This window comes from Oratosquilla oratoria, chromosome 12 (genome assembly GCF_046742065.1).
Source record: "Oratosquilla oratoria isolate Oo_2021 chromosome 12, ASM4674206v1, whole genome shotgun sequence".
Lineage (NCBI taxonomy): Eukaryota > Metazoa > Arthropoda > Malacostraca > Stomatopoda > Squillidae > Oratosquilla > Oratosquilla oratoria.
Window position 1 is genome coordinate 3283480 of NC_134788.1, and position 22171 is coordinate 3305650.

Here is a 22171-nt window from a genome sequence, read left to right on the forward strand (position 1 = left end):
TGAACTGGGGTTACTCTGAGCTTGTTCTTGATTTATGCGAGGGTGTATACACACACACACACACACACACACACACTTGCACACACACACACACAAACACACACACATATATATATATATATATATATATATATATATATATATATATATATATATACATATATATATATATTATTGAAAGGGATGGCTAGTTGTACACTTGACTTTTCTTAGGACTGTTTTCCATATGCCTTAATATGGATTTATTCTCCTTTAAAACGAGGTTTACGACTTCCATTTACATCGCGATTTCGGGTAGACTCTTCTTCGGTAGCTTCGGAAACAAGTACTGCCAAATTGATCGTGTAGCAATGCCCCCTCCCCCTCCCCCTCCCCTTGGAGTATTAATGGCAGACTTCATAGGGCGCATAGAAAAAGAAGTTTAAAAATCTACTGTCGATACATCGATGGCATTTTTATAGAAACTGAGAATAGTACAAACGTAGAAAAAAAAATCGTCTTAAATTACAAGAAACCTCTGAGCTTTGCCCTTGCTCGTCCTACTCCTAAAACAAACTGAAGATTCTTTTAACCCATTAAACTCCGATAACAAGATGTCTTGTCATTTGGTCAAATAAAACAAAAAATTATAAAACACCAAAATGTTTGATCCAACACCAGAAAAATATGACGTCAGTCCTCCTCGCTTCGCTCGCGAGCTTTTTGTTTTATTTGACCAAATGACAAGACATCTTGTCATCGGGGTTTAAAGGGTTAACACAGAAGTATACACCAAGCCCTCAAATCCTGGACACTGCCTCAATGGTTTAAGTGAGTGCCCTCAGAGATATAAGGATTCCACCATCCGAAGAGCACTCACCAACTGTAGCACCTGGAAATAAGTATATAATGAAATCGAGCGCCCCACTCAAGTACTAATCAACAATGGCTTTAGTGAGAAAGACATCAACCACCAGGCCAAGAAGATGGCTAGTACAACGGTAATAACAACCAAAATAGGGAGAAAATTAACATTTACTCGAAATCCATATTGACAAAGAAGAACGCACAATAAAACAAATTATCAAGAAAAACTTCAAACCAGTCAACCCAGAGAAAATACCTAAGTCATACATTATAAGACCAAGAAAACAAGCCAGCTCTTACTTAAGAACAGTCCCCACCTAGAAAGAGAGGTACATCAGAAGTCACATGTTATCTATAGGTTCAAATATACCCGGGGAAACTCTGAAGCCCTCCCCTCCACCTATATTGGCATGACGACAAGAAGATTATCCCGTTGCTTTTCATATCATCTTACAACGGGAGCCCCTAAAAACGACTCAAGTGATGAATATGGAAAGGCCCCCGAGAGGAACAAAAAACAAAATGTGCTGGTGCGAGATAATTTCTGGGCCCCCTTTCCAACACAAGTCATATCTAGATGATTGTGTTGCACTGGCTGGGGTCTGATGTTGCTTGTCACAGATAAGAAATCGTGTATGTTGGCTGTCGCTAAAATGTTTGGCACGTGGAAATCCCTATCAGCTTCAAAGCAACAATAAAAATTCATGCATAATTGCCCATTTCAATTTTCAATTTTGATATTCATGGGCCCCTAGACTCTTATGGGCTCTGGTGCGGTGCACTGGCTGCACACACACACACACACACACACACACACACACACACACACACACACACACACACACACACACATTCAAAGGGCCTGTTTTCGTCTAGGATGTTTCTTGTCAGTGACCAGAAACATACTAGACGAAAACACATATTTTGGATATATGTACAGACGATAGACGCCTTCCAATCTTAGAGGAATTGTATATCAAAGAGTTGAGCCCAAACCTAAATATACACGCAGAGGACCTCAAGGTCCTTCCAAGCATGCGACAAGCCGCCACAAACCCAACCATGGGACAAACCGACACAAACCCAAGTGTGGACCTAAACGCCCCAAACCAAAGCATGCGATATTTCGTCACAAGACGAATCCGGAGGGTCTCCCAAACATTCAATAACCCGCCATTCCCGTTAACCTCTCCCAGTTACCTGGTAACCTTTCCCAGTAATCCGGTAACTTCCCTACAGTAGAATATGGAATATACTATAACAAGTGACAAACCATCACTTTCAGTTAGGTATGCATAAGAAAAAATCTCCTTCCCATATATACCATTAACACACACACACATACACACACACACACACACACACACACACACTGGGAGTTGGGTGTGTGTGTGTGTGTAAGGTCATAGCATTACCCATAGATCGGACCTACGAGCTCTGAGCTCTCTTCCAGGAGGGAAATAGCTGTCGATCACGAGTCCAACACGTGATCCAAAGACCAAGTGAATACACACACACACACACACACGCGCGCGCGCGCGCGACTCGGTGGCGCGATTGGTAGAGCGCTGGGCTGGAAAGTACGGTAGTGCTCGCAGTACCCAGTTCGAATCCTGCCCAGGGCCGAAATTATTTCGGTATCGCTGCGCTTCAGTTCGTTATTCTCTCTCGTGGCCGGGGAGTTGTGTGTGTGTGTGTGTGTGTGAAAGGTCATAGCATTACCCATAGATCGGTCATACGAGCTCTGAGCTCTCTTCCGGGAGGGAAATAGCTGTCGATTACGAGTCCAACCCGTGATCCACACACACACACGCGCACGCGCGGTGGCGCGGTTGGTAGAGTATCGGACTGTCACTACGGCGGTCCGGAGTTCGAATCCTGTCCAGGGCTGAAATAACATAAATATCGCTGCACTTCGAATCGTTACTCCAACTCTCGTGGGCGGGGAGTTGGGTGTGTGTGTGCGTGTAAGGTCACAGATACGAGCTCTTAGCTCTCTTCCGGGAGGGAAATAGCTGTCGATCACGAGTCCAACACGTGATCCAAAGACCAAGGTGAATCACACACACACACACACACACACACACACACGACAAGAGGCTGCAGCAGATCCGTGGTGAATACACACACACACACATCACGAAAGCGCTTGGGATTTCTAGTTTCTTTTCCTGTTTCCTTTGTGGTCATGAGCAATCTATTGGGTCACGTGGTTTTGTGATCTATTGGGTCACGTGGTTTTGTGATCTTTTTGTGTCCAATGCTGAACAAAAGCCTTTTTTATATTCCATGACTCGCACGTATGCGCTAATCCTTGTCACGTCACCCCTGTAAACTTCTCTATTTCGTCCCTCCAATTTCTGTCTAGTCTTCCTTCCCGTTTCACTGCATCTATTCAGTGACACACTTGCTCCATCGGTCATCAGTTGTTCGCGCTAACTTACATGCCCTAATCCATTTCCTCTCTTTTACCGCCTCCACAATAGCTTTCGCTCTAATCTCTCACACTACATGCCTCTTTCGGTCTCTCAAGTGTTATACCCATCACTGATCTCTCCATTTTCCTCTGTGCACTCCTTGGCTTTGATATCACCGTCTTTGTCAGTTTCCAACTCTCACATACATAGATTATTGCTGGCAGTATACATTAAGTCTAAAATTTCCGTATCAAACGTAAAGGTAGAGAGCCTCTCATGTTTTTCTTATACTTTAGCAAACATTTTGCAACCAAATGTAATACATATTTTTATTTCGTTATCATGATCCTTTGTCACTTTCACCATCTGACCTAGATATTTATTCTCAACTTCTTCAAGACTCACCATCGATTATAATCATTACTTTGAACTTTCGTGTTGAATATTACTTTGGTTTTACTCATCAGTTTTTTAAACCTACTTTTAGACTTTCCTTGTGCAGATCACTCTTAATATTTTACAAGTCTTCTGCTCTTTCTGAATTAAAGATTATGTCATCTGCAAATCTTAGGTTATTAAAATCTTTGCATTTTCTCATTCTATGTGAGCACTTAGATAATAGAGACTTGAAAGACTTTTTGAGATTTCTGGGACATTTGTGAGATCCAGAAGTGACAAAGAATTTGGAAGCACAACAGTCATGCAGGTGATAAGCAAATCGTGTACATGCTAGAAGTTATTTGCCCTATTTGTTCACTTTATGTGGCCTTGTTCGATAATAGTCCCGATCGCATATGGACACTGCAAATTTGGTAGGTAGGCAAAATGTAATCTTGTCAAAACACTTAATCTTTGTTCACATTCTTGCATGTTGGGCATGCAACAACCATAGGAATATCGTACATTGTGTGGAACTGGAATACTTCAAACACATACAGTGAAATGACTCACAAGAGGAACCATTGGCTCAAATGATGTGTAAATTATCTATTTTATATCGGAAAGTTCCAGAAAACGCGGTATTTTCCATAACCTAACCAAAATGTAGTCTTGCATTGGTGATTTACGAGTAAGATTGCCACGGTTACCGATAAATTTTCACGAAAAGTTAATTGTAATAAACTTTAACTGACTGTTTTGACTGAGTAACGATAACCCAGAAAGCTACTCCCCCCATGCTCCTTTTTTTAGTATTAAAAAAATAAATGAAAAAAGGGGGAGGGAGTCTAACCTAACATAGCTAAAAGTAGGGACAAGTAAAGTTCGGTGGACTAGATTTTTTCTCAATATAAGATGAAGGACACTGACATTTGATTTAATTATTTATAGGCTTCTGGTGTTTTCTGCCAGAATTCATTCATTTATTCCCCAATCCTCTGTGTGGAGGAGGATGGGGGGCAAAGGTGTTCCATGACAAATGAAAACCAAGTGATTTGCTGTAGAAACCAATAAAGGATTTGCAAGGATCACACATTATGACATCTTTGATTATTGGGTGGGTCTAGAAGTGTGAGAAAAAGATTACCAAAGTCAAGGAAGGTGGTTTTGTAGAACTACAAATTAGGGAACTGATGTAAGATCAAAAGTTTGATGCAGTGCTTGCTGATGTTGAAAAAGCTGCATAGTTATCATTCAAGAAAGTTTGCATAGACTTAGTACAAACATCTGGGATCCAATATGAACCTATAAATCCACTTCTTGGTGCAGTCAATTGATGAGGATGGCAAAAGGTCACCAGGACATTTTGAATATGGAAACTCGGTACTAAGGAAAGTGGAGCCCTTCTTTGCTAGCTGATTACTGTTGAACATTTAGAAGAGATATTCCAGAAGCCAAATATAGCCAGAAAGCTAATATCGCTACATTTGAAAGGTCAGTACATTAGTAATATCATCCTGATATATTATAGACACACATTTGTTACAAGATTAAACTGTGATATCACAAAAAAAAAAAAACATGCCTTATAGACAAATTCTGAAAACATATTTGAATTTCACATAATAAACACCTTTAGATTCACCTACTTTAGTTTTTGGGATAAAAAAAAAAGTTTCTTTCTGTACATCAGTGTTACCTATGACTCATTTGAAGTGGCTGTTTTCACTGAATAACTATGACAACAAACTACACCAACTGTGTGCCATATTATAGTATTTAAAGAATGTCAGAAATCATCATTTAATATGTTTATCCAATGGCTTCTGATGGTATTTCTGCAGAATGTTGCTTATTTTCCCACCAACCCTGAGGTTAGGAAAGGGGAGGGGGCTCACAGATATTGGAAAACAAGTGATATGCTGTAAAAATAAATACTAGATACTTGTGAATCTCTCAAACACTGATTTATGACATCTTTGATTAGTGTGTGTAGTAGTCCTCTGTGAAAATTTGACAATGATTTCTCATTTCCAACTATGCTATTTTATCCTATATTATACCCTGACCTCTTATTCTTGTGTCCTCTATTACTTTGCAATATCTATTCAGCCAGTCTTTTACCTTATTATTTCCTGATTAATCTATACTGTCTCAGTCTCTAATTTTTCTGCACAACTCCATAATTTTTAGTATTTGCTCAACCTTCCATTTCTTCTTCTTTTAATCTTCTTTGATATGAGTTGTTTCCTTCCTTTACTGCCTTTTGATTAATACCACACAATATTTGTATAACCTTATGTTACTTCTATTACATGCTCTCAACAAGTTAGATGTCAACTATATTGTATATTTTCTTTCAGGTCGAGGGTAAATATCATGTTCTTGGAAAAGGTATACAGAGATTCCATATATTGGTTATATTATAAAGAGAAACTGGTGTGGTGTCTCTGGCACATAAGCATCATATGATGACCCACACTGGAGGGAACCTTTCCCAATGTGACCTGTGTGATGCAGCTTTCTCACAAAAGAATTGTCTCAAACAAAACACGATGCCTCCCCCTGGAGAGAAGCCTTTCAAGTGTGATCTATGTGATGTAGCTTTCCAAGCAAAGTTTGATCTCAAACGACACTTGATGACCCACGCTGGAGAAAGGCCTTTCAATTGTGAACTGTGCGATGCAGCTTTCTCACGTAAGAGTGCTCTCAAATGGCATGTGATGACCCACACTAGAGAGAAGCCTTTCCAATGTGGCCTGTGTGTGATGCAGCTTTCACACAAAACAGTAGTCTCAAACAACACGTGGTGACCCACACTGAAGGGAAACCTTTCCAATGTGACCTATGTAATGCAGCTTTCTCACAAAAGAATGACCTCAAACGACATGTAATGACCCATGCTGGAGAGAAGCCTTTCAAATGTGACCTGTGTGATGCAACTTTCTCAGGAAAGATTGTTCTCAAATATCATATTATGACTCATACTGCAGAGAAGCCTTACAAATGTGACCTGTGTAATGCAGCTTTCTCACAAAAAAACTTGTCTTAAATGACACATGATGGCCCACATTGGAATAAAGCCTTTCAAATGTGACCTATGTGATGCAACTTTCTCAAGAAAGTTTGTTCTCAAATATCACATTATGACCCACACTGGAGAGAAGCCTTTTCAATGCGACCTGTGTGATGCAGCTTTCTCACAAAAAAATCTTCTCAATAGACATGTGATGATCCACATTGGAGAAAAGCCTTTCAAATGTGACATTTGTAATGCGGCTTCTTCACAAAAGGGTAATCTCAAATATCACATGATGACCCACACTGGAGAGAAGCCTTTCAAGTGTGACCTGTGTGGTGCAGCTTTCTCACAAAATAGTCATCTCAAATATCACATTATGACCCACACTGGAGAGAAACCTTTCAAGTGTGACCTGTGTGATAGAGCGTTCACAGGAAAGAGTCATCTCAAACGACATCTGATGACCCACACTGGAGAGAAGCCTTTCCGATGTGACCTGTGTGTGATGCAGCTTTCTCATATAATAGTAGTCTCAAACATCACATGATGACCCACACTGGAGAGAAGCCTTTCAAGTGTGACCTGTGTGATGCAACTTGCTTAAAAAAGAATCATCTCAAACTACATTTGGGGACCCACACTTGAGAAAAGTTTCTTTAATGTGACCTGTATGATGCAACTTTTTCATGAAAATAGCCCTCTCAGATATTACGCAATGACCCAGACTGAAGAGGAACCTTTCAAGTGTGACCTGTGCGATGCAGTTTTCTCAGAAAAATGTAAACTTGGATGTCATGTAGTGACCCATGGAGCAAAGAAGCCTTTTCAGGTTTCTCATTAAGGACTTGTTTCAAATGTCATGTAATGACTCACACTTCTTCAGAAAAGATTGATCTCATGTATTGGATGATGACCCATGCTGTTGAGAGACCTTTCTAGTGTGACTTGAATTATTTAACTTTTCTGTATGCTGGTACTTCCAAATACTAATTGTTGATCCACTGCCATAGACCTGTTTGGTAGATGAGCTATCACACGTGCATACTCTCAGTTGTAAATGTTAGTTGGTTTAATCTCAATTCTGCAGTTATTTAAGTGACATTTAATTGGCCTATTACATAATTGCATTTTTGCTTGTTCATAATCAAAGATTCTTAAGTGTTCTATTCCATTAAGAGCACAATTTTTTTTGTAATTACAAAAAGCCATCAAGAGAATATTAGAGAATGGTGTAACTGGTGGATATAGATGTTTGCATGTCATAATGGATACAGTTCTATTTACCTTTGCATTGTATAAATTTGTTTGGAGTATACTCCACAGTTATATGTAATTTGTGTTACTGTAAATGTATCTACCGTAATGTATTCAGCAGTGTTTATTTCATCCTTCGAGTCGCAACTCTCAAATTTCAATGAAGTCTTTCTAGGGGTGATACCAGGTGTCATGATGAATTGTTCATTGCTGAGGAAGACTAAGTCTAATTTATTTGCTAAACGGTTCTGTTTTGTTATTGTGCCAAGAAGAGCTTGTTCGTGGTGTCAAGCAGTAGTTTTGCATGTGCTTGTTCATCTCTCGTAACTCCTGAGACAGAACCTCCTTTCCAAGTCGAGTTGTGATGTCTTCTCTTGCTTTGTTGAATTTGTTGTTTTCGTGAAGTTTACAACAAAATTTTGTGATGGATGATAGCAGTTTATGATTTATTTATATATGGGTATTTGGCAGAGGGCAATCATTTCCACCTGATTATCTCAGTCAAGAGAACTTTTGTGTCAAATAATTTCTGACATATGATGCCTCCATGGCTTCTAGTGTCTCTGCCTGTCCTGTATTAAATGTAGTTCTTGATTTATCTTTCTACATCTAGTATATCTTTCTTCAAGTGAGTCTCTGGACAATATACTGTGGAGCTTCCTTGAAGGTGAGTTCTGGGTGTGTAGAAATGGGCTGGAGGGTTACTGGGCTGTTTTGGAGCTTGTGTGTCTGGCAACTGAACCTAGTCAGTGTCTGAAGGTATTGGTTGTTCATCATTTTCTCAGAATTTGACAAATTTGTATCTCTATACCAAAGCAAGTTTAGTCACATCATGGAATGCAATGTACAAGGAATTATATATGATGATAATAATAGTAGTAATAAAAATAACTTAAATATTATAGAATTAGCTTGTGTTTGACACTTCATGTGATGTATCCTCATCCAGTGGCTATCTGAAAAGCTACAAATGATGCCACTTGTTCATGGTAGTAGCCAAAGAAGTGCATGCCATCTTGGAGGTGTGGCAATATTTGATCCTTCTCATAGTAGATGTCTGAGTAAAGAATCTCACATTATAGGTCATCCAACACTGCTCACTTGTAACAACCCATTTCTCCTTTATCCTCCTTTTCAATGAGGAACTGTCCCCTCTCCATCATCTTCTCTGGATACTTCTTGGAAATAATCCAGACTATGATAAAAAAAAAAAAAAAGCAGCCCAACAACAACTGTTCCTATAGCCAGTAAATTAGAGGTCATCCCATGATAAACTATGAATCTGAGTTTTCTATATATGCACATTTCATTAATATGAATATATATATTCATCTGTCTCTTATTCATTATGAGTGAGAACAAACCCGTGCACATATTATAAATCCCCATGTTTTAATAAAAATGTGATGAATGTTCATTGTCTATTCATTATCTGCGCAGACAAAAAGACATGAATCTTTATAATTTATCAATAAAGTGATGCACATTTCATTAATATATACGAAAAACTTATATATATAATATGTGACTGCCATGTCACCCTACTCTCTGTAGCCCCAAGGGGGACATTTGTAAAAAAAAATATATATATAGCAATAACAACAATAGTGATAATGATAATAATAACAACAATAATAATAACAGTAATAGTAACAATGATGATAATAATATACAAACAGATTTTTTCCCTAATAAGGAAGGTAGCCAAAGCCAAAGACATAAATCCACTCCCACCCATTCTATCCCCACATTTTCCACTCCCATTCACCGCCCCTCCCTCCCTCCCTCTTTTCTTGGCTACTCCTGGATGATGGAGGAGCCAAGATATCGTTATTGAGTTATCCTTGGCAATTTTAATTAATTTAGAATTAGGTTTTTTTTCATTATCTGGATTTCATGTACTTGATTTATTGCCAAATAAACTTATCATTATCATTATTATTATTATTATTATTATTATTATTATTATTATTATTATTATTATCATAATTATAATTGTTATTATTGTTATTATTATCATTATTACTATCATAATTATACATACATACATATACCAAGGCTTTTTTCCCCCTTCCAAGGGAGGTAGCCAAAAAGGGAAAGGCATACAAACACTCCCACCCATTTCATCCCTAAATACACTCCACACCCCTCCCACCCTTCCTCTCATCTGAGCACCTCCTGGATGACGGGTCATCCCTGCAACTTGTTCACTGCCCTGGGTCAGAAGCAGTGTCGCAAGACACAGCACATCCACAGCAAGGCCGCTTCATTAAATCGGCGACCCCCCTCTCCGTCCCCCCATTGCATAAAAGGAGAGGACGGAGAGAAATCCCTTCGGGCTGCGTCAAATTTTGCTCACACATACTACCTCACCCCCCATTCCACCTCATGCAATCACAACATCATCCATATACAACCATTCTCCATTCACCCCTGTCTTCTGTCCTCTCCCGTCCTTCCTCAACAGACATTCCCCTCTTCCCCAAAGCCCCCTTCACCCCATCCATCCACCTCATCCTAGGACGTCCCCTCATGTTCACTCCCTCCACATCTGCCTTCCATACCTCTTTTACTAGTCTTTCTTCACTCATTCTTTCCATGTGTCCTAACCATCCTAATATTCTTTCATCAACCCTATCTCCCAGCTCCTTTTCCACCCCTGTTCTCCTCCTCACCTCCTCATTTCTCACTCTATCCAGCCTAGTAACCCCCATCATACTTCTCAGACACCTCATCTCAAACACATTCAAACTCCTCTCTTCTTCTCTTATGTTCCATGTTTCTGCCCCATACAGTGCTGTTGGCACAATCACTTCTTCATACAGTCTCCTCTTCGCATCCATTCCCAAATGTCTATTCCCCATTACACTCTTTAATCCACCAAGGCATTTACTCGCTTCTCTCAATCTACATTCTACCTCCACCTTCACTCCACCTTTTCCTGCCACATTTGCACCCAAGTATCTAAAACTATCCACTTCCTCCAGTCGCTCTCCCTTAATGCTCACTTCCAGTCCACTGCCACTTTCACCCCTTGTACATCTCATCACCTTACTTTTATCCACATTTATCTTTAGCTTTCTTCCATCACATACTCTCCCAAACTCTGCCACCAACTTCCTCAATCCCTCCTCCGATCCTGCCACAAGCGCAGTGTCGTCCGCAAACAACAGCTGGCTCACCTCCCACTTTTCTCCATTTTCTTTAACCATCTCCAATCCCTTGCCCACTATTGCATTTACCTCTCGCACTACCCCATACTACGACTGTCCCTCCGTTATACTGTCCTCCAACCCCTTGTTGCTGTCCTGTACCATTTCTCTGAGTATTTTTCTGTGATGGGGGAATTCCCTGTGGTGGGGGAAAAGAATACTGCCACGAAGTATTCCCACTTGGATCGTAAGAGGCGAGAAAAAAGGGACGGGGATTGGGACTAGGCATCCTTCTCCTTGTAGCCCCACAGGGACACTCCTAAAAGAAAAAGATAGTAATAATAATAATAATAATAATAATAATAATAATAATAATAATAATAATAATAATAATAATAATAATAATAATAATAATAATAACAATAATAATAATAATGATAATAGTAATAATCATAATGATAACAACAACAACAACAACAACAACAATAATAATAATAATAATAATAATAATAATAATAATAATAATAATAATAATAATAATAATGATAATAGTAATAATCATAATGATAACAACAACAACAACAATAATAATAATAATAATAATCTAATAGTAATAATAATAATAAAAATTATAGCAATAATAATAGTAATAATAGTAATAAGAATAATAACAATAATGACAACAACAACAAAATATCAAGTGATATGCCCCTGTGGGCAATGGGGGGCATAAAACCACTGAATGAGAATCTGACAAGAAATAATGGTCTCCAAACTGTCAGGAAATATATTCAATTTGGAAGTGGATAGAAACAACTTCGTCAACCGGATAGTATGAATGGAGTGAACTTCCTGTTGCAGAGGCAGCGCAATGTAGTTCGCTTCGAAGTTTTGAGATTCGCTTAGATAAACATCTAAGCAAGATGCTGTAATGACTGCCATTAATTTTATATTATTTGTTTGTTATTTGTCTGTTCATTTGCTTGATTTTCATTTATTATTGTTTGTCAATTTATTTCATTTACCATTTACCTGGTCGTTTATCATTTAACTGTACCTATGCATTTATCTAATTTATCATTATTTATATTGTAATTTTTATTTCATTGATTTATTTATCATTATTATATTTTTTGCATCCGCTTCGAAGCTTTGAGATTCGCTTAGATAAACATCTAAGCAAGATGCTGCAATGACTGCCATTTATTTTATATCATTTGTTTGTTATTTGTCTGTTCATTTGCTTGATTTTCATTTATTATTATTTGTCAATTTATTTTATTTACCATTTACCTGGTCGTTTATTATTTAGCTGTACCTATGCATTTATCTAATTTATCATTATTTATATTGTGATTTTTATTTCATTGATTTATTTATCATTATTATAGTTTTGCATCCGGCCCAGTTATGGACCAAAAGGTCTCCTGTCGCATGCTCAGCCTTTGTAAAATCCTTTGTAAAATCCTTATTAGATTGCTAGGTCGGTTTAGACGGCACTGCTTTTGATATACACACGAGCGTTAGTTGAACTTATTTAACTTTATGACAGCGTCAAACAAACGCTGCGAATTTATTACTTTAGTCGCTAGCGAATTGTATTGTCTTGAAGTTTAGGTCTGTGGGAATTAATACAATGTGTGTAAACGACGCTTAACACACACATTGCCTAGCAAGATGGAAATATACGCGAATGATTACGCTGCTGGGGTGTAGAAAAATCTACGTGATATTACACAACAGAGCAAATTATGGAATGGGGCCGTATCTCGATTACTGAGTACAGAAGAGGGGGAGGGGGAGAGCATTGCTTCGATATGAACTCCGAAAAAAGGACAATGTAAACAAATATGGCGTCTTCGATAAGCTGTGGAAGAATCGAAAGAAAGAAACGAAAAGGCGAGTTTCGTTTAAACAGCCTTCTTTATGGCATCGGTTAACTTTGCCGTAACTATATCGTAAGCAATGTAATTAAACCCCTCTGTTACTCCATCGTAACCCTTTGTCATGCCATATTCAAAATACAATCCAAGTATAGGCATAGGAATAGGCTTGGGGCTACTGTTTATTTTCTTTAAAAAAAAAAAAATATATATATACAACTTCTAAACCCTTAGATCTGATAACGTATTTTAATCAAGTTACCTCTCTTGGATACTATGTATTGTAGACGTTTTACCAAGACACCACATTCCATAAATATACGAGGTAAGGTGTACTCGATATGTAGGATTGTAATTTTGTTAAGGGTAACAATACAGATGTCTATTCATGTAGTAGGTGGTTTTGTCTCATGACCAGATAGCCTAGTTTGTTCTGCCTTCTAGAGAAATTTTATTTAAAGGGTTATAATTAATCAAGAAGACTATATGTAATTTTACTTGATTGGGGGGATTAAAGGAATGACACCCATTATTATATTTTGTTTATACAATATTGAAATTTGGAGTGACTTAATTTCATTTTATTAAGAGTATCTCAAGTGGTGAATCCCTTTCAGTTGATTTGCCACTTAGAAAGAAAACAGAGGAAAGGAAGCTATGTCAAAGACACTCAATAAAAGAAACCTAATTTCATTCATTTTATCATTAGTATTATTTCTTTACGAAGTAAATAATTTCTCCAATTTGACTGAATACTTGCATAGACTATTTTCAAACTTGTCAGTAGGTTGGTTGCTTTTTATTTCAAAGAGTGTTCATCTGTGTTCATTAGTGAGTTTGATATAATCTACTGCTGCTCCAATTTGTGATTCATTTATGATTAATGTGATGTTTTTCATTTACTGTAAATATCATTATACTAGCATACATTAGGTTTGGCAAAGTTGGTAATAATTTTTAATATCATTATTTATAAGTGTTCAATTATTTATTCATTATTATTAATATTAATATTATTATCATTATTATTATTATTATTAATATTAATATTAATATTATTATCATTATTATTATTATTATCATTATTATTATTATTATTATTATCATTATCAGTCATTATTATTATCATTATTCCTTGTTTATGTTGTAGCCATGGCAGGTTAGTATGATTATATAGATAATTCTTTTAGAAGACCATATAATCATTTACTCATGATTATCATATGACAAGCCAGTAAGCTTAATCAATGATATTTTAAAGAATCATCAGCAATATCGAAAATTTATATCCATGTGAACAAGTTGCTTAAACATGGCATGTTTCATTTGCCACATCAGCAGTATTCTTTAATCCCATCTTGTTCAGAGGTACTTTTTTTTAAATTCTGGACCAGATGATTTTATTAGGTAGCAGTGCCTCTTTAACAGTTAAATTAACAGCTCTATGTTAACTAATGCAGTTCATTTGATTCACCTGTATCTTCCTATGTACCAATTTTTTTCTTTCTTATAAGAGAGGTAGTTAAGTCAAAGGCAGGTACCCACTCCCACCCATTCCATTCCCACCCACCACCCTTTCCTCCATCTCATCTGTTCACCTGTGTATAGTGTTATTGTTCATCATTGTTAATCAGGATTTCTCTCTGTAGGCAGAAGACAGAGATGGTGAAGGGAAGATATAAGGTTTTTCTTTTACTACAGATTAATCTTGTCTTGTAGTTTTTGTGTCAAGACCATGGCCTGTATAGGGACAAACCACCTTATGTATGATGAGAAATGCATGCAAAGCTTCTTTGATATGTTGGAATGGCTATGGTTGTGAATGAAGTCTGAAAACAGTGTGGGCATACTGATTAGGTGGTAACATATATTTTAGGTACCCCCACAAAATTTTCAAAAAAAAATTAACCTTTATATTATTGTTGCATATGAAAGACAACTTTATTAGAAACAAAATGCTTTTTAAATTTTTGAAATAGCTTGAAAAATAAGGGAGATACGATTTTTTGAATTATTTTCTTAGCCCGCATTTTTGGCTCGACTTTACCATAACAAAGTGTTAGAATTAAGGGTGGTAATTTGTAAAGATTTCGGTAAAGAAATACACATTAACTCTAAACCACTGGTCCAATTTTATTAAAATTCGGAATACTTGGGTTTTATGGATCAACAAATCACATGAGCATGTCAAAAACAAAGTGAGACATCTTCATCATTCCATATTTGCCTTTTCATGGCAACCATGAAGCTGTCGCTAAACGCCGACCGAAGTCGACCGACGCCGACCAAAACCACACAATCACGGTTTTTGCTCAAATGCATAATTTATATATAAAAAATAGCACATGGTTGCATTATTTGACCTATTTTCTTTAAAATGGATAATTTCCACGTAAAATGATCGAAGAGAAGTTACGTTTTTATCCTCTGAAAAATTATCAGCCGGCAACCAACGCCGACGAAACCCAAACAATGACGTTGGTTGCCGGTTGATAATTTTGTAGAGGATAAAAACGTAACTTCTCTTCGATCATTCTACATGGAAATCACACATTTTAAAGAAAATAGGTCAAATAATGCAACCATATGCTATTTTTATATATAAATTATGCATTTGAGCAAAAACCGTCATTGTGTGTTTTTGGTCGTCAATGGTAATAGTAAACAAAATCGAACGCGAACTGGACGCATCAGATTCATGGGTGATATAGCTAAATTCCGGGGCTTTTAGCTCAAACACGCAAAAGTCAATTTTCTTAAGCTTCTCAATTCTGGGAGAAAATAGGTTGAAAAACTTGTTTATGTAACTTAAAATTATGTTTAGACATTCTTTACCTTAATATTTTTACTCGGAAAACTATGTTGCCGAGTTTGAAAACCAAATTTCCGTTTAAGTCGCTGAAAAATTGTTTCTATTTCAAGAATTAGCCTTACACTTGCAAAACAACAAGGTAATTTGAATATCTTGCGCATGCGCAAAGCGCGGGAAGCATTCAAATTGAACTAAACAAAAAATAGTGGGCCGCAACATTTGGCCATGAAAACAACACAAGATCGACAGTGGCGCCGCGCGCGGATTCCGGGGTACCTATATATATATATGCAACACTGGACTACAGCACCTCTCCGTAGGAGTGTCATGGAAGCTCATAAAGTAATGGTTACATGAAACTTCTGCAGTTGGTGCTCTTTACAGGTTTACTTATGTAGTGTCCCTTTGGTGCCACAGGTTAATGGAAAAAGAAAGCAATTGTCATCCTGCCCTCTATAATTGAACTGTAAATGTTGAATGTAGAGGAAGAGATTCACAGTATTGGACCTATGTTAGTCTCAATGTTTCCATACTTTGATTTTTTTTTTTTTTTCATTCTCTCTTGTATCTGAAACTTTTCAGCTTCCTTAGATGAAAATAAGAAAAGCATTAAAAGCAAAGGTGGTACAAGCCCTCTTATCAATAGAATATTAAACAATCCATGTCATCTTTGTTGCTTCTCTCATGTTTTCCTTTCAGGATTTCCTCCCTTAAACCTCTCTCTATCCCATACTTTAAGCTTTAGATTAAAATCCTCCAAAGGCAGCTCTCTACTCCCTACCTTAAGCTAAAAAAAAATATATATATATATATTAGTGTTATGTTTTCAGTTTCAATCCAAAGTGCTCCAATCTTGGTCTTATCAGTGTGACTAATATTTTCTTTACCATTACCTCATCCAAGTAGTCAAAGGCCACCTTTATTGATCTTAGTAAATTGAAGGTTTCTCCGACTATTTTGTTAATATGCTTGTCTGGTGACATGTTTTTGTTAATAATTACTCCTAGGTCCTTTTCCGAGCTTTTTTTTTACTTTGTACCAATTTTATATTCCCCTGATATTCTATTTTTACATTTTCCAAACTCCAGTATACTACATTTTTTAATATTGAAGTTCACTTCCCATTTTTGGCCCCATTCCCAGACTTTATACAGGCCTCTGTAGTGATTCAGTCTTCTGTAGTAGTTTTGCGTTATATGCAAAGAAGTTCATATAACATTCTACACCTTCATGCATGTCATTTATATATATGGCAAACATTATTGGAGCTAGTACAGAACCTTGTTCTCCATTTATAATATCTTTCCAGGTTGAGGTTTTGTCTCTTAGTACCACCCTCATTTTTCCCCATTCAAGAAATCTTCCATCCATTTCAATAACTCTCCTTGTACACCTACTGTTATTTCAAGTTTTCTTAGTAGCTTTTTGTGTGGTACTCTATCAAATGCCTATTGTAAATCTAGGAAAGCACAATCAGGCCATCTGTTCCTTTCTTGCATTATATCAATTAACCTCGAGTAAAAACAAATCAAGTTAGTGGCATATGATCTTCCTTGTCAAAAGCCAAATTGTTTTGGATTCAGTATGCTATTTTCTTCCAGATGTCTAATCCATCTATTTTTGATCATTTTTTTATTTTAGCTATTGTGCTTGTAAAGCAGACCGGTCTATATTTTGTTGGGTCTTCCTTATCTCCCCCTTTATATATTGGTACAACATTTATATTTTTCCAATTTTGTGGTACTTTTCCTTGAGTGAGCAATCTATTATCATATATATTTTGTCCGATAGTTCATCTATACATTCTTTTAGTATCCAATTTGCAATTCCATCTGGATAGTGTGATTTTCTGACATCAAGGTTTATTATTTGGTGCCTTATTTCTTTCTGCGTCACAATTATTTCTTTCGTTGTGGGGGATATTTCACCCTGTCCTTCATCCCAATTTTGTGTATTTTCAATTGTGGATACATATTTAAAATGTTTGTTCATAATTTCAGCCATTTCTACACCTATATATATTTGTCATTCCCTTGACGCAGTTTCACTATTTCTTGTTTATTTTTTAATTTACCATTTACATACCTGTAGAATAATTTAGGCTGGTCCTTACATTTGTCTGTCTTTTTCATATATTCCTTTTTCTTCCCTGCATATTTTCATATATTCATTTCTTAGTTTGATATATATTTGCCACTCACCCATTTTTTTTTTTTTTTTTTTTTCATCTTTTCCAAGCATTGAATCTTCTATCGTTTGCCTCACTTCATTTTTTGTTGTACTAGCACTTAATGTACACCCTTTCCGGTTTCTGCTTTGGTACATATTTATCTATTCCTTCTTTATTAATTTCTTTCAATATATTCCATTTCTCATTTATCTTTATTTCTTCATTTAAGAAGTTTTCCCAATTTTTGAAAGAATTTTCTGAGTTTCTCAAAATCCATTTTGTTGTACATTAGTCTTCCTTTTCTGTATTTCTCATTTCTTTCCAAATCAATTTCTTCTTTTAGTTCGAACTCTATTACTATGTGGTCACTTCCCAATTGGTGTCGTGTATTCCATTTTATCCACAATTTTAGGCTTTGTTGTAATCATTATGTCTAGTCTTGACAGTTCTTCATTGTTTCTATATCTGGTATTCTCCTTCACCCATTTAGTCATTGTGTATGTTCATATATATTATATATATATATATATATATATATATATATATATATATATATATATATATATACACACTGTATAATATTTACCTAGTTGTATTACATGGGAAGGGGAGCTATGCGTGTAGTGACCTGTCTTTGTATCTCACAACATCTAGTTTGTTTTTAAATTCTTGTATGGTGTCTGCATACACAATGTCTTCATCCAATTTGTGCCATATATCTATCACTCTGTGTTTAATATGTATGTACAGATGTATATATATATATATATATATATATATATATATATATATATATATGTACATATATATATATATGTATATATATATATATATATATATATATATATATACATATATATATATATATATGTATATATATATATTTAAACTTAGAACCCACTGTCGGTGGAAAAAGATAAAAAATGAGATGATTGTTCCTGTATATTTCGACCACTCTCTGTGGTCCTCTTCAGCTGAAGAGGACCACAGTGAGTGGTCGAGATATACAGGAACAATCATCTCATTGTTTATCTTTTTCCACTACAGTGGGTTCTAAGTTTAAATTTTACCAATGTGTTAGGACATTACTGCAATCTAATATATATATATATGTATATGTATATATACTGTCAAATATGTTTGTTTACAAGTTATGAGAAGTTTGTGATTACATTTTCTTTTCTGCTTTGTCTGAAAGCATTCATTACTTCCAAAGGAAGTTGGATTAAAATGTTTCTGTACTAAATAATTATTAAAATACTTTTTATTTTTATTTTCTGCAGCCTACAAAGAAGTAAGAATCATGTAGCCAATCATCAAAAGAAACAAAGTCCACTGATGAAAATGGAAAATCAAATCTAGTCATTCACTACCAAAATAGGAAACAAAGGTCTTGCCTCAGAATATGCAATGATTTCCTTTAGGGGTAGTCAAAATGAGCAAGGAAAAAATCTGGCACAGGAAAGGAAAAACACATTGGTGCATACCTTGTAATGTAATAGTTCCATTGTGTGGGGGGAGGCATTTTGTGAAGAAGAGCAAGGAACTGAAAGTGTACATGATGTCCTTCATATGTGAAAAGCCTTACATTTGCATACATTGTAATGCTGCATTTGCTCGGCCAGATAGTTTGAAAAGACACGTTCTCTCACACACGGGTGAAAAGCCGCACAAGTGTATGCAATGCGAGTCTGCGTTTACGCAGGCGGGTGACTTAAAAGTTCATCTTCGGATCCACACAGGAGAGAAGCCCCATAAATGTACCATTTGCGGTGCGGCTTTTGGTCGTGCAGGTCACCTAAAAGCACATTTCCGAATCCACACGGGCGAAAAGCCGTACCAGTGTAGACTTTGCAGTGCGGCTTTTACCCAAGCAAGTCAACTCAAAAGACATCTTGGAAAGCACCCAGGTGAAACAGTTCAGCAATGTATACATTGTGAAGCCGCTTTTTCTCATGTGGATGACTTGAAAGTGCATATGAAATCACATGTTGATATAAAACCGTACAAGTGTGAAGTCTGTGATTCTGCGTTCTCTGGAGTGAGTAGTCTAAAGAAGCATATTCGGATCCATACAGGTGAAATGCCGCACAAATGTCCGATGTGTGAGACGAGGTATTCGCATGCAAGTTATCTGGAAAGGCACCTTCGCACTCACACGGGCATAAAGCCTCACAGGTGTACAATTTGTGACGCTGCATTTGTCGAATCGGGGACCCTCAAAGTGCATCTTCGCACTCACTCCGGGGACAGGCCCCATAAGTGTACAGTTTGTGAAATAAGTTTCGCACAGGCCAGTAGTCTCAAGGTGCACCTTCGGATTCATACTGGCGAAAGGCCTTACGCTTGTTCTCTGTGCAACTCTTCCTTCTCAGAGTCGGGTCATTTGAAAGCTCATCTTCGTACACACACAGGTGAACGGCCTCACAAATGTGAGCTTTGTACCGCTGCTTTTGCTCATGCGAGTAATCTCAAAAGACATTTCAGAATTCATACAGGTGAGAAGCCATACAAATGTAGACTCTGTGTTGCTGCATTTTCTCTACCAAGTAGTCTAAAGAGACATATGAGAACACATACAGATTATCATTTGAGTTCAAGTGTAGAAGAACTTTCGGCAGAAACAGATCCTGAGAGCACAAGTTCTGACTATGCCCAATCCCAGCCAGGTAATTCAAAGTCATCAGTGTTAAAGTATGAACCAGATAGTCTAGATTTGCCACCAGTACCTGTTATTTATTATACACCTGATGACATGTTAATAGGGGAAAAGCTGAAAGTTGAAATCAAATCAGAGAGTAATAGTTTAGATTAATTTATTTCATTTTGTTTATTTATATATATATATATATATAATTTTCCTCCAATATAGATCACTGTGATTTGTAAAGACAGTAAGAAATATTATGTAAGTCAGAGTTAGGGACTACATCATCCGTAATGGTTGTGTTAGTTACATGAGACTGGTTGACCACATGTAACAGACTTGTAAATTAAATGGTACCTACTGTAGTTGTTCTTATTATGACCATTGAAAGAAATTGAACTGCATTGATATGGGCATATTGGGACCTATGATGGATACCTAAAAGTTGTGCTCCTGTGAAACAAATACCAGAATGATCACCCTGACACCAATCTTCAAAATTTGTCAACACTCTTGTTTTCCACCATAAGGTGCAACTCCAGGATATATGTTGACTCTATACTGAGCCCATGATCTCTATCAACTTCAACTGTATTTCCTCTGCCTTTTCACATAGGGAGAGATAACATATGGTAATTGCTGAAAAGAACTGCTCAGATGTTCAGGCAGCTGCCAAACTGTACTGCCACCCAAATCCAGGTATTGACAAACAATGAGTCTACACTACCTTAGTACAGGATGTAACTGAAGTCCTCCAAAAATAATTTCCCTTTGCCACCACAGGAAGGTTATGAATCAGTAGATAGCCATCCTCTAAAGAGGAGAGCATACCTCCCTTGCAGCTTGAAAAAACTATCATCACATTTTACAACTAAAGTTGATTTAAGTCCATGCTAGTGTAATCCAGGGAACAATGATAAGATTATCCTCATTTTGCCCATCTCCAAAGCCCCTGAACAGCTTTGCTTCCAATGCAAGGGAGAGACCTGAGGGACTGGCATTCTGTGAACAACATCCATGATCTATCAGTACTGTTTTCTACAAAGGGAAATGTGATTATCTTATTAAAACATGGCACTAAATCCCAGCCCCAGCTGTTTCCTTTCAAATTTTGTGGGATTCTCAAGCAATTTTTCCTAGATTCGACTCGCCATGCATTGAAATCTGATGTTAAGTGGTTCAGTTTTTTATCTATTGTGGATTTCATCAATGGTTTTATGATATGGTGGGGTCTTTCCACTGGCAAGTCTGAGGAATTTGTTTTGAAAACTTTGTAATGTCTGAATCTGGGTTTTTAGAAAGGGCATCGAGATAGACCATGGTTCATCCTGGGCTATGTTCTAAATATGTTGAATCAGTGCAACAGAGATGAATTATGCAAATGCATGGATTTGAACATTAAAGAAATATATCAGAAAGGCTGCAATTTTTGCAAAGCCTAAATAATTAATATCATATCTTCTTGTTTTGTTGTACCTTTATGGTGGTTATTCATATTACATTAATTGGGCCAAGGTGGTCATTAGTGAATTCATTCAGTTAGAAAAAGAAAAAGACCGAATCCTTGATCTAACAAGAGCTGGATTGTCA

General features: G+C 36.7%; 1 protein-coding gene across 1 annotated transcript; it reads left to right on the top strand.

Annotated features, from left to right (window-relative positions):
- The first annotated feature begins 4011 nt into the window (after positions 1-4011).
- LOC143030163 (uncharacterized) lies at positions 4012-21854 on the top strand. The gene is made up of 6 exons (XM_076193325.1): positions 4012-5135; positions 6005-7209; positions 7360-7442; positions 8531-8676; positions 8867-8978; positions 19353-21854. The coding sequence occupies exons 2-6, from the start codon at positions 6701-6703 to the stop codon at positions 20747-20749; spliced, it is 2247 nt and encodes a 748-aa protein (XP_076049440.1). The 5' UTR covers positions 4012-5135; positions 6005-6700; the 3' UTR covers positions 20750-21854.
- Positions 21855-22171: the final 317 nt, after the last annotated feature.